The sequence below is a fragment of the Thamnophis sirtalis genome, unplaced genomic scaffold (assembly GCF_051295495.1).
Source record: "Thamnophis sirtalis isolate CommonGarterSnake01/CBP01778 unplaced genomic scaffold, rThaSir2_p1.2 scaffold_1, whole genome shotgun sequence".
Taxonomy (NCBI): domain Eukaryota; kingdom Metazoa; phylum Chordata; class Lepidosauria; order Squamata; family Natricidae; genus Thamnophis; species Thamnophis sirtalis.
This window is the reverse complement of record NW_028261381.1, coordinates 85,628,761-85,643,409: the sequence shown is the minus strand read 5'-3', so window position 1 is coordinate 85,643,409 and position 14,649 is coordinate 85,628,761. Positions and strand designations below refer to the sequence as shown.

Sequence of the window (14,649 nt, the reverse complement as noted above, 5' to 3'; positions counted from 1 at the left end):
AGTCAATAGGAGGGAGGATTAGAAGGAGTAGAATTTTGGAATGTATTGTTTTTCATTCTTTGCTGGAAGCCAAGGTCATCCTTTGTCTCCACACCAGTACACCTGACCGGAAGAAGCTGGGCATGGACGCCAGCGTGGAAGAAGGAGATTGGACCATATGATGGATTGTGGGTGTGTGGACATGAACTTTTAACTGGGTGGGATTCTGATGTAACTTCCAGAGTTGGGATCACACAGCTATGTGCCAACATGCCTGCTTTATTAAATTGGAACTTTAAGCATAGTTTTGCCTTCGATTCTGATTTGATTCTACATGGTATTTGGAACGCTGACACATGTGCAGAAGCATCCAGGTGGGTGAGCGGAGCCTCCCAGGGCCGCTACTACCAGTTTGCCCGATTCAGGCTGAACTGGGAGCAACCCACCTCTGGTGCCAAGCCATGGGGGTCCCTGATTTAAATCAAAAACATCTTTGTTCCAGCCCAGCTTCAGTAGTTAGCCAGTTAGTATGTAAGTCACAAGAGAAGGCATTTCTACCCTTAACCACTTCTCATTTTTCTTTTCTACCTAGCAAATTACATGCGAATAATATAACTGGATCAAACAAATCCATTATACTGAAGTTGTTCGTTTCAGTTGTTTTCTATTTTTAGTGAGTGGGAAATGTGTTAGTGGCAATTTGATCAATACAATGGAGAATTATGCTGCTGGTTTTGATTAGGGGCATACTCATGGAATCTAATTGCAACATTGACTGTTGCGGCCTCATGTTTTCAATTCTGTTTCAGTATGTTTTCAACAAGAGCTCATAAAACTCCTTGGAAAGCTACAACTTGTCTAATAGCTTTTGTTTGTAAAAAGTGCTTTTGTCCAAGCCAAGCTAATTAAAACTAACTAGTGAGGTAGAGTGATATGTATGTTTATGCACACAACGTGTGTGAGACAGATAGACAAACAATTTGGACACCATAACTTAAGATGTAAATCAAAAGTTAATTATTACTAGAATGCTAAAAGGACAATATGTTCAACAGATTGCATTGCATGTCTAATGCATACAGTTCTATATTTAGAAATTTTTATGTTCCTTTTCTCTTCATTTTCAAAGGACTAAAATATATACCCTTTTTCAGAAAATAAGACCTAGCATATTTTCATGTGTGCGCCTAATAGAAGCCATACCCGCCTCCCTCAAATAAGTCCTACTTAAGGGCCTGCGCAGCTGCCCAGCTACTCATTCCATTTAGTTGCTCGCAGTGCTAGGGCCACACTGCGAGACACAATGGTGGTGGAGCTGCCCCACATGCCCTGCATAGGCTTACCTCAGGCCCTGTTACCTCAGGCCCACTTCTGCTTGTTCGCAGCCGCAACAGAGCAGGAGGCCAAGGGGTGTGCTGGTATCATGGCTGAGAAGAAAGGGAGGTGTCAGGGCGTGAATGGCCCAGCTATGGAGGGCCTGAGGTGAGCTGATGTGGGGCACATGGGGCAGTTTAATTGCCCCCTCATGGCTGCAGCGCACTACACAGCCTCCTGCCTCACTGTGAGCAAGCAGAAGTGGGCCTCCATTACATGGAATGAGACACTCTCCCCCAAATAAGCCCTAGTGCTTTTTGGGGGTCCCAAAATAAAATAAGATCCAGTTCTATTTTTGGGGAAACACTGGTAGTACTGTTAATGGTATGATTAATAAATAGAATTAAGGTTTTAAAAATTAAATAGAAAAAGATCAGGGCTGTCATGCTCAGTATTGTAGCATAAAGAGGGGAGTTTAAGATGCTCTTCCCCAGATCATCTTCTCTTTAACTACCATCCTCAGGGCAGCCATCTTTCACAAGCATCAACCAGAATATTTTTCTGCTCTCGTTCTTCATAGCTGTCTGGTATATGGGAGACAAGGGGACGAGGAGAGTATTACTAAAATTACACCTGAGGAAGGTTTACATTCCTACTGTCCAAGAACTGATCACATAGATCTGGTTCAATCATTACACCAAACTGTAAAGAGGTTTGTTTGGTTTTAGCATAACATCACATGGATCCAGCTACTACCATTGATACACAATAGCAGACTTATATATTGCTTTACAGCCCTCTCTAAGCAGTTTACAGAGTCAGCATATTGCCCCCAACAATTTGGATCCTCATTTTACCCACCTTGGAAGGATGGAAGGCTGAGTCAACCTTGAGCTGGTGAGATTTGAAGTACCAAATTGCAGGCAGCTGGCAGGCAGCCTGCAGTACTGCATTGTAACCACTGCACCACTGTGGCTCAGTAATCTTAGAATATGCATGGATTAATGGATCTCATGGGGAGAAAAAAAAGGTGTGTTCTTCAGTATTCCAGAGTATAGAATATGCAGTCATGGATGGGAGTATAGATTTAGTTCCGTGATGGCACGCAGAGCCATTTTTCTGGGCACAGGAGCTGTCGCCCAACTCACCTGTGCATGCATGCATGCCCCAGCTGGTGTTCGGTGCACATGCACACAATTCAGGGGACCCAGCTGGCCTTTAGAGCTCTCCTGCAAATGCACACACATTTGCATGTGAGAGTACTTGTGCACAGCGCAGGAATGTACAGACAGAATTTGTGCACATGCATTGCGTGCATGAAAACCATGCACACGTACAGATGGTGCAGTTGTACATGCAACGCACAGGGGAAATGCTGCATGTTAGCATGTATAGCACGTGCATTTGCAGAGCGCATACCTGTTTGGCACTTGGGGAGTAAAAGGTTTGCCACCACTGATCTAATTGAATGTTAGGGGGAAAAAATCTCCCCAAACAATCTGACAATAGAACTAATTATCCAGGCAGGTAGTGGGCTTCCCTTCACTGGATGTTCTTAAGCAAAGGCTAGACAGCCATCTGCTAGGAACGCTTTAATTTGGATCCCTGCCCTGAGCAGCGGGTTAGATTGAGGGCTTAAATGACCCCTGCCAACTTTTGCTTCTGACCTTTTACTTACAAAGCTTGTATTTTGCTACTGAACTCTAGCCATGTATCTTCTGTGGCTCTTATTCATTGGAAGTAAAAGAGGGCTTCTCAAGCATCCTTTCCAATTTACAAATAAGAATTAAAAACAAAAGGCAATTTTGTGGATATGATGGAAGCAAGGATGGTTGAATGATAAAAAATGTAAGAGCTACAAATTGTGCAAGTGGAAACTAGATTTAGCAATGTTTTCTTCTCTGTTTCCTATCTTTTATTTATTATTTATTAACACTTCTCTGTATTTTACATAAGGTTGCCTATTCTGAAAAGGAATAACATACAGTATATGGGAATATAGAAATGACAAGCTTCATGACAATTTTTCCAAAGATGATAAATAAATATCATAGGCTTAGGGAATTTTAAGCTGCTGAAAAACAGCTGAAGCTTCATTTGAGCTGTCTTCTTACTCTCTTCATAATCTCCCTTGACAACTTCTATTTTGTCTTGTCCTTCATAATCAGTGACACCACTAAACGGTGTGCATAGAAAAAATCCAATATTGATAGAACTCTTAGTGGTCTATTTTAACTGATACACTTCTGATCATTTCAAATGTTGAACCATATGCTTGTGTGTATATATATATATATGTCTGTGTGTGTATATATACATATACATATACATATACATATACATATATACCGTATTTTCACGACTATAAGCCGCACTGAAAATCCTAAAATTTGATCCAAAATCGGCAGTGCGGCTTATAACCCGGTGCGCTTTATATGTGGAAAAAGATCTCCCAGCTGCTTTGCTCCTCGCGACTGCAATAGATGTCCAGAAGCGGCTTTTGGGGCTAATGGGGATTGGATTTCCAGCTCGATAGCTTCTGGACGTCTATTGCAGTTGTGAGGAGCCGAGGAGAGTGTGGAGAAGAGCGCGCGACGGTTCTTGGCGCTCCGGGAAGCGGGAGAGGCGCGCGGTTTGGTTTCTCCTCCCTGGACGTCGCAGCAGCAGCCCCAAGCGCACCGATCTCTGTGTTTTTCGCATCGGGGTGTGCTGCAAGAGTGTGTGTGTGTTTTATTTGTGCTGATAAATAAGCACAGGTTCGAATCCCAGTAATGGTATGGCTAGCTGATGAGAGCTAAATAGCTTGTAATAGATCTATACTAGTCTCCCTTTATTTATTTATCAGCACAAATAAAACACACACACACACACACACACACACACATATATTTTCTGAGACAATTTTAAGTAAAATGTTGACTTAAAGGAATTCCAAATTTTTAAAAAATCTACAGACTACATTTTAAAAATCTTCATCTGAATACATTGTGAAGAATTGTAGCTCAGCAATGACCAAAGTTGGTAGCTCAAAAATATCACCAATAATATGAAATGGGAGGTGTTCATTCCAAGATACCATTACTTATGATATCAAAACATATAGACGATAGTTAGGAGACAAAATATGGTCATGTTCAATATTTCTCTATTACAGTTACCTCTGGAAGGATATATTAAGTCTGATTTTGTCTTCAGCCTCCTTTTGGGGTATTTATAAATATCCCAGAAAAAGTTATACTTCTTTAAACGTTTACTTTAGGCTTTTTTTAGTTTAATAAAGCAAAAGCAAAATCTCAGAGGGTAACAAACATGCATTTCAGCAAGGAACATTCAGTCAAATTTCTGTGCTCTCTTTGAACACATATTCCATATCATTTAACACATCATCTTAGAACCTTCTCGTTTAAAAAAAGAAAAAAGTTGCTATGTGGCACAAGTGATCTATTTTTATAAGAAAAATCTCAAGCAGGCTTGAGTATGGGGGCAAAGGGCTAGATCTGCAGCAAAGTTAACTATTTTTACATTAGTTATTAATATTCTATTAAATAAGAACCACACATTTTATTTCAGAAATATGTATTTAAATAACTATTTTTCCTATGAATAATTCCACACATATAGCCACCAATTACAATTACTAGATTATGATTATGTATGCTGAAACAGTCTTAAAAATACATTATTGTTTCACAGTATATATAACAGATTAAAAAATGTTACTCAAGTAGCAATTGAAGGTGATTTATTAGACATAATTATTGAAAAACATCATTTTAAATTATCTAGATGACAGAGAATGATTTATAAAAATTAAAATGCACAGGAACAGGAGGTGTTAGATGATCATTAACATTATAGAAAACAATTCCTGCAGTTCTCACGTTATTTACTGAATGTATTTCCAGCACCAGCTCATTCCCCTGCCACATCAAACAAATTTTAAAATGTATTGAAATCTAGAGTTAGAAGAATTTTGCCAATTTGTAATTGACTTCAAACGAGTATTAAATTAACACACATACACAGTAGCAGCAGTTACCACAGTGCTTGCTAGTTTAGTTCAGTGGGTTCAATGCTTATTGATTATACCCCACGTAGTGCACAGGAGGGGATGTTAAATACTTGCTTCAAATTCCTGATTCTAACCTCTCAGCCTCATTAGATGACTTCTGAAAGAATGGAAGCATTTAGGTATGCTAGTTTACCTGTAACAGGAAAGGGCAGCCCATTAAAAAAAAAACACAATTATAACTGTTAGAATGCTGTAGTTTTTAAAGTTTTCATAATACAATCTGAATATTGCTATTCATAAAGAAACTTTGTTAAATTGATGTGATTTGTTCCTTACAATAACAAACCCTTTTGGTGAGGAAGCTTCATCAAAAGAAACAACAACCGAAGTTGGCCATAATGTGTTTTCAAAACACACCATGACATTCTGGCTACTGTGGTGAAATACAATGTATTTGCAATGTAGCAGGCTAATGCTGTACAAATAAAAGGCTGAAAAAGATCAAATAATAATAATTTGGAACATTAATGAAAAGGTAAGTTTTTAAAATAGTCCAAGATCAATTACACTGATTAAGTGTCTTTTATCTTAATATATAATACAACCATAATTGATTAGCAAATCAGGCTCATAAGCTTGCTGTATCAAAATCACTACGTGTGTATGTGTGTCTTTCTCATCTATATCTACTTATACCTACCTACCTACGTACCCATTTATCTCTCTCTCTCTCTCTTTCTGTATAAGTATGTGTGTATGTGTATTTGTTTTAGATTTTCAAGGGTGTAGGTATGCTGGTCTTGTTGTATTCGAGTCTTCTCCTGTTTTTAGATTGAGATTGTCTTGGCAACGTTTCGTCGAGGTCCCACTCGCCATCTTCAGGCTGGTGTTTTCGGCTTCGTGCTTGTGTGAGTAAAGCGTGATCGGAGCTGCCGTCTTTCTATATATCTTGGTGTGTGTGTGTGGAGTGCTGGCTTTGTCACTGTAAGTGGGTTGATTGGCTGTGTAGTTGCATCCTGATTGGTAGATGGAGTTGATGTTTGTAGATTGGTCAGCTGTTTCGTATCATCCTGTGTGGCTGAGGTGCTGGCTGTGTCCGTTGTTCTTTTGTGTTGTAACGACCTGGGTGGTGGGTGGAGCTCATTTGTTGACTAGGGCAGGTTTTCAGATGTCTGGTAGGCGGGAGATATCATCACGTTTATTCATATTGTGGGGGTGTTTCTCTATTTCGATAGCTTCCATAATTATTCTCTTGTTGAAATGTTCAGTTTTGGAGATTAATTTGGTTCCTTCAAAATCAATTTCATGTCCTGTTGCTTTAAGGTATGTGTGTGTGTGTATATGTGTGTGTGTATGTATGTGTGTATGTGTGTGTATGTTTTTATGTATGTATGTATGTGTGTATATATATATATATATATATATATATATATATATATATATATATATATATATATATATATACATACATACATACATATATACATATATACATATATACATATATACATATATACATACATACATACATACATACATACATATATATATATATATATATAATCAGCACAAATACAATATATATATATATATACACATACATACATACATACATACATATACATACATACATACATACATACATACATACATACATACACATACACACAATATATACAATACAAATGTAACAAAGGCAACGTAAAAAATTGCTTTCTGCCTGGATGGCTCCTAGGGTGAGTCGAAAGACAGAAAAGGAGAGCAGTATGTTCCCTCCCATATTTGGGCATACCAGGGGTTGTGACACAATACATATATATATATACATACACACACACACACACACACACATATCACAAGATGAACAGTACTGGCAAATTATTGTGGCAGAACAACAGTTGGAAAAATAGGATAAATACACAAGCCCGTAACTCGGCTAATTTAGAGCATTTTCATACTGTTCCAATTTTTCAGGCCCAATCCTCAAAAGCAGGTTCTGGCAATTTTGCAAGCCTGAGGCAGAGGGAACAGTCACTGTCCTCGAACAAAATACTCTCAACTCTCTTTCCACAGAAAATGATAAAATGAAATTTACATAATTTTCCTCAGGTTGGCTATATTCGTCGTGTAAAATAGGCTTGAGTGAATATTCTGAGGGGGGGTGCACAAGTATCAAGTCACCCTTCTCTTCAAAAGATCTGCAAAGGCTGTTGAAGCCCAACCGTCGGGAAGAGGTTTGAGGCTCTATGGAAGCTTAATCGAGCTGTAGCATTTTAAAGAAAATGTTAGGTTTACAGCAGTTTCAAACACCCTCTGAGCCAGAAATCAATTGGCTTAGTTCTCAAGCCCAATGAAAATTATACTAGCACAGATGTTCAGGAGTGCTTTCAAACTGGAACAATATTCTTGTCAGGAAGTTTCTTTAGCCTATCTGATTTATTTATTTATTTATATGATTTATAGGACTGCCCATCTTGCACTAGTAACCCTGGGAAGCGAACCAAGTTAAAACAACACAGCCATGACACCTGAGCTTAAAACAATAAACCTAAGTCATAAAAGCAGCATTACCAGCAGGGCTCACCTAACCTAGCCCAAATGCCTGGGGAAACAGCCTGGTCTTCACTGCCTTACAAAAAGCTAACAGGTTTGGAGCCATCTGGGCCTCTGCAGGGATGCTGTTCCATAGGATAGGCACTACCAGATGGAAGGCATGGCTCCTGGGTCCAAAAAGATGACAACTCTTGATGAGAGGGACTTGGAGCCCATCCTCCTTGGCACAAAGGACAAAGCATCATACACAGTAGCTTTCTCAAAACTAGTGCCTCTTGCACAGCAGCAGTGTTATATAGGTGAAATAAGAAATACCAAATTTAATTGTGCCACTGCATTCCAGACCAGTTGCAGCTGCTGAAAATTCTTCAAGGGTGGTCCCATATAGACCATGTTACACAGGAAGTGACTAAGGCATGAATCACTGGGATCCAAGAATGAGTATAACTGTTGCAGAAGAAAAAACTGTGAAGACATCTCCATAGACATAACTGAGTCCAAAAGGACACCCAAATTTTCTGAACTACTCCATCTGGGGAAATGCATTGCCAGGCAGAGTTAAAGACATGAGATCTTCAGTCTTAGATGCTTAAACCCAGTAGCCACTTAAGTCTTGCCAGGTCTGAGCCAAAGCCTATTTCTCCCATCCAGATCCTCACAGCCTTCAGATGCTGGGTTTAGGCCACTGGGAAAGGATGACAGCAGAATCACTTGGTTGGCCTGAGGTTGAAAGATATAATTAGGTATCATTAGCATACTAATAATATGAACCCCAAAATGGCATGACCTCACCCAGTGGCTTCTGGTAGATGTTAAATAGGAGTGGGAGGAGAGGAAAGTCCTGAGGCCTGCCACAGAGAGAGGTCTCAAGTTCAACTTCTACACTCCAACACCATTGACTGGAAACAGCCCAGGAGAAAGAAGAACCACTGTAATACAGTACTTGTCACTCCCAATCCCCTGGAGATAGCAGTGAAGGTTACTGAAATTAAGGAGGACCAGGATGAATGTACCACCTCATTCCAAATCTACTTGAGATCATCAACAAGGTCAATCAATGTTGCCTCAGTACTGGGTCTGATTGAACCTGCTTACAAAATTTAGCATTTTTCAGATAATGGGCATTAGATAAATGAAAATAGCAGCAGAGGAGTCAAGCACAAGACTCAAATAGATAAGCTGACTTTACTGCAGATGCCAAAGAAGCCCTTATAGTGAAGATCAGCTACTGCAGAATCTAGCTATATTTATTCAGTTCTAGTGTCTCCTCTGCCCTTACGTGATAACAGACTTTTTGACACTCATTTCTCAGCCTTGGTGTCAAGGGCACTTTCACAGTGTTCTCTGATCTATGACTCTTCACTTCTGTTATGATTGGCTGAAAACGTTCCTCCCACCACCAAACAATCAGAGAATCTGCAGCAAAGAAATTCTGAAATCACTGCATCATCAAAAGCAAAAGTGCAGTTTGCTGTTAACTTTATGTTCTGGTGTATTGCTTGTCTGTGCTCCTGGGGGTGGTGATAGGCAAGCCACCAGAATATAAAGCTGACAGCACACTGTACTCCTTACTAGCACTGATGATGTTACCTAGTTTAGGTAATGAAATGTCTGCAAGAAAACAAGCAAGCTCAGAGAGTACCAAAGAGCAATCACATTTTCAAAGGAATGTGCAAACTGTGGCGTTCATAGATCCCCCTTCTGTGCAGAGGCACCAGTTCAAAAATTTCTACTCCATAAGGCATGAGTCCACATAAGCTAAACATGGTCCCATAGGCATGGAGTTCACTAAGTAGGAAAGAGAAGCTGCAAACCAAAAAACCATCCATGACCATTTACAGAACTTCAGCGGTTCTTATTTCATCTTCTCTTTCTTCCCATCAGCTTTTTGGCCTATGGTTTTCAAAACCCAGAGAGTTTGCTAATCTTACACATAAGTACACTATATTTAATATATTTATCTCACTGAACAGCAAGAAAACTAATTGATATCATAGATTAGGCAGGGTTGGCCCAAAAGCTTTCATTAATTTCAATAACAATTAAAGGGACAGATCCTATATAAAACAGATCTTCAATTATCAGAGAAACATAGCAAATACATGCATTTAGGTAAACATGAATTTTAATAGATCTGAAACCTATATTTGATACAGAAATGAAGCTGTTAGCATAATAGTATATTTTTCCTATATTTTTTCAAATGCAATAAATATTAGATATAATCTATAGGTTCTGTTGCATATTAGCTTCATAGCAATGATATATCTCCATGAGAAATATAAGAAAGGTTCAATTTATGTAAGCTAATGCTTGGGTATGAATATTATCAAACAACTGCATGTTCATAATATATATTTTTATAATATAGAAATAGCTCTTCAGTTAAAACATAACTTGCTAGAAATATATTCACACATTTTGCAAAATCAGAGAAAGCACCTTCAATTGTCAACCACTTGTAGATTTGAAAATGGAAGGAACTCAGTATCCGTGAGTCATTTGTTGATCACATACCTAGTGTGTAATTTTGATCAAAATGCACTTCAAAAACTTCATTTTGTGGTTTGACAAGTTCATAAGAAAACACAATTAACAAAATCACGATTTGCAGAAAGCACTTTAAAGTTAGGCAATGCACTTGGGATGTTCAAGCATGGATATTATGGATATATAGGCTTCCTCCCTCCCGTATCACAGGGGCCTGTTGGCCAGGAACATATAGCTATATATCTAGCCCTCTACCTTGAACTAAGAGGAAAACATAACTCTTGTTTGATGAGAAACCAGGTTCATTTGTGCTATGTATTCTCCTTTCAGAAATACAATTGACGAAACTTCTTCAGCAATATATCTGGGAAAACAAAGTACATGAATAGAGTGGGTTGAATTCCACTTCACTTTCTTAATCCATCATATATGTAGATTAAGCTGCTGCAATTTTGCACAACTGAAAGTTCTGCTTTCACTTAGAAACTCAAATTACAATATAATACTATTTCCACACATACACACACCAACTACTGTTTTCTACGTGGCCTGATTAGAAACAGAAAGATGCTTTTTTTTGGTATAATTTTGCTGGTTTTACTTTTTGTTGACTAAGTAATCATTTTTCAAGAATTTGTCCCTTTAGTGGATAAAACACAAACCTTATTTATAAAACTAAACAGTTAAGCTATACCCAATAACAACAAGGGATGCTTATTGTTTCATCTTTACATGTTATTCTATTATGAGAGAATTGATTTTTTTTTTTAAATCGCTTGTTTGCATTTTGTGTAAGTTGGCTAGATTGCCATAAGAGTTCAAGCTTGTCAGTGTTGTGTTTTTCTCTCTCTCTCTTTTTTAAAGGATCATAAATGGTTGGCATAATGTAACTTCCCCCTTCTCCCTTCTTTAGCATAAATAATGATTTGATGAGGAATTGTTGCTTTTCTTGGCAATCACCAACTATTCCAACCTTTTCCCCCTCACAATATTAACTTTGATTTTGCAGTGTAAGCAGTCAGCATCCAGCTTTTCCCTGGAGCTTTTACATATGGCGAAACATGTTGCTGTTCAAGGAGGTTAAATCAAACTGAACATAAATCCAGAATCCAATATCCAAATTTTTTTTAGAGAATGGTCACTTGCTGAGCTAGGGTCTACTCAATATCTCTGAGCCTTAAACATAAAATCCTGTCTCTTGACAATGGGCAAAGTTCAAGGATCAAGAATTCACAGGGAACTAGTACCTTGAACATACCATAAAATAATTTAGACACATTTTATATATCATCTATATCACAATGGCATGTAACAAATCACATTCAAATATATGAACAAAGGTTTTACTTGGGCATATAACCATTAAAAACAATTTTTATAGCAACTTGAACAAGTTATAAACCCTATAAAATATCTCATGGCAAATTTACTACAAGTGAAGTTTTGGATTAAATTAGATTTGGGCTCTTGAATACTTATAGCACTGTCTCAGCTTCTGGAAGGCAAAAGGCATGACCTTATAACACACGGACAGTTTTCTTTGGCCTATGAAAACAAAGTTACTGTGTAAATACCTAAAGACACTAAATGAAAGATCTATTTAAAATCAGAATCTAACTTTATAAAATATGTAGAGATTATTATTTTACATTTATCATTTTCCATAGAGAATACACTTTTAAACTGCTCTAAAATTTCAGTACAAAGTAAGTGTAAATCAAGTTGAATAAAAATATATTATACTAAAAATTTATACTTTATCTGTATACAGGCTAATTCTGGTGCTCAAAACCAACAGTACAGCATTGTCTGGTTTTCTTTAAATGTTTAAAATTTCTCATTCATCTGAGGTATTCAGAAAACAAGTTAAACATAAACACTTCTCTTTCTGTGTTTTTGTTATTTCTTTTGTATTTTTTAAACCTTCTATCTTACTATTATCAAATATATTTTCCTTTTCATTATCATTAAGTAAACAAAGCTTATTTTTATTTTCTTTCAGTACCCTGGCAGAACTAAACCAAGTTATATCTCCAACGTTTATAGCACCGTACTGACTTTCTTGCTGTATATTTTCCACACTTTTAAAGTATGTACATATTTCGTACCTCAGTCTTTGCAAGTAAACAAGAGTCTTTTACCACAAAAGATACTATAGTGTATGTTATTTGAAGTGCACAGTTGCATATATTCATGCAGACTTTATAGGAATGAAAAAATATGTGGAATGTATATAACGGGAACAAAATGTTGGCCCCTTATAGTGACACAAGTTGTTTCATTTGCAATATCAAACTATACATGATCTTTCTATCTCTCCTTTCCCCTCCTTTCTTCCCTTCATATCCTTTGAATCATAAATAAAATGAATCATTTGTCCCAAATAAACATTTCACATGTGGGGTGGAGGGAGAGAGAAAGAGAATGTACAGTAGAATCTATAAATTAATTAAACTAGCAAATTTCAACTTATATCATTCTATGGACCATCTACACCTTAAAGAGCAATTTGTGGCATGAATGCTAAACGTTTTTGGGTGCTGTAAGAAGGGCATTGCTGCTATCAGTCATGACCTCTGTGGCTATAAGGGAAAGTAGAATAGACTAGAACTCTGTTTCAGCTCCAGTATTGATGAAAAAGCCCAATGTGATCAGAGTCTGGGTTTCCAATTATGTCTTTAGTGTGGCAGGGAGGAAACCTATGATGAAACGAGAAACACTAGAGAAGCTTGGGCAAATGAAATGGTGCCTTGCACAAGTAAACAGACCCTTCACAGATATATAAAAACAGTGTGCATGAGGTTTTCTCCAAATAGCTCATTGGAGCAAATTCTTATTTCTTTTGGCAGTAATTTAGCTTAGCTTGGTTGTGGATCAGGATTTGTGCCTGGTGCTTATTCTCTATTAAAAGACAGTTAAAACCAAGAGTTAATTCATATAGCAACCTGCTTTTTCCCAATCAAACCTATGACCTTCCAGCAGATTTCACTTTCTAATATTTCTGAATTCAAATTGTCCTAATAAAAATATTTAAATGTAACCACAAAGAACATTCCAAGAAACAGTGTCCTTTCTTTTCAAGAAAGCGTAGTGTAAATTGAGAATGACTGCAAAGAAAAGAGAGCTTTTTTGTTGTTGTTGTTCGGTTCCAATTTTGCCACCCGTGGTTTCCTGATGTGCTTTTCTTCATTCCAAGTTTCTGTATTTGGTGAACAGATTGTAGAGCACTCTCAGCGTTGACTTCAAGTCACAGTTGACAATGTCTAAAAAGGAGGAGAAGTGGGGGAAGGAAGGAAAGGTGAGCTTTTTAAATAGTCTGAAATCACAGTGAGCAAATCAAAAGGCCCACATTGGGAAGAAACATAACCACACATTCACATTTATAGGCCAAGACTGCAGTTTTTCCATGTAGTAAGAATATTGAAAGCTATTTGATTTTAATAGAGTTTTTGCACCAACCTACAGGATTATAATAAAAGCTGGCTACAAGTGACTAGTGCATTCCTTTGGAACAGGCCTGTGCAGCTTTGGACCCATGAAACCAAATGCAACCCACCCACTGTCTAATTACGGCTCATTAAGTGGGCGATAGACCTTCTGGTTTTGCTGCTCACATGGGATTACAAGCATATGGGATGATCAGGCACTTGGCAGGCTACAAGTGGTTCAAAAGATGTGTTAGACTCAGTTGGTCAAGTTGCTCTTAGCTCTGATTTTGTTAGTACAGCTGAAGCTGAAAACCTAGAAGCACAAACATTTCTCAGGCTTCTGCGTAGCCTAGGAGGACTTTTTGACTAAGCCCCAACACTGGGAGTTTTTAAGAAGCGATTGGATAGCCATTTGTCTGGAATAGTATAGGACTCCCAGTTGAGCAGAGGTTGGACTAGAAGACCTCTGAGATTCCTTCAAACCAGTGGTGGGATTCAAAAAGATTTATTACCAGTTCTGTGGGCATGGCGAGGCTTGGTGGGCTCTAGCTGGACTCCCACCATCCAGTGACCAAAACCAGACGTTTAGATTTAACATGTCTTTCATAAGCCATGCCATTCATTTTCTTGCTGCAACAGCAAAAAAGACATTGTCAGGGCCCTCCAAAGCATTTGCCAGCTCTCTCATTGAGCTTTCAGTGTGTGGTTTTGGCCAAACATGGCTCTCTGCAATGGTCACCCAACTCAATACTTCTTACTAAGAATTCCTCAGAGCTGTGCATTGGAGAGCAGGCTGCCACCAAAGGCTGCTCTGAAAAGTCTGACCTAAGTATGGAGTTAGTTGTTCCTGGCAGTGGGTTTCCAACCTGCCAT

The 14,649-nt window shown here is 38.1% G+C and overlaps 1 protein-coding gene across 2 annotated transcripts in view; it reads right to left on the bottom strand.

Annotated features, from left to right (window-relative positions):
* Positions 1-4,852: 4,852 nt before the first annotated feature.
* The window catches only part of PARVA (parvin alpha), an 82,887-nt gene continuing 73,090 nt past the window's right edge, over positions 4,853-14,649 (bottom strand). Inside the window, exons 13-14 of one of the 2 annotated variants that reach the window (XR_015697002.1) lie at positions 10,604-13,611; positions 4,853-5,796 (exon numbers count right to left, since the gene is read on the bottom strand). Coding sequence is in view for 1 of the 2 variants with exons in the window: in XM_087718142.1 (XP_087574268.1) it covers positions 13,535-13,611 (77 nt within the window). In the remaining variant the exon portion in view is untranslated. Of the gene's footprint in view, positions 5,797-9,653; positions 13,612-14,649 lie in introns of those variants that run through there. The other variant, XM_087718142.1, reaches the window with a different exon arrangement.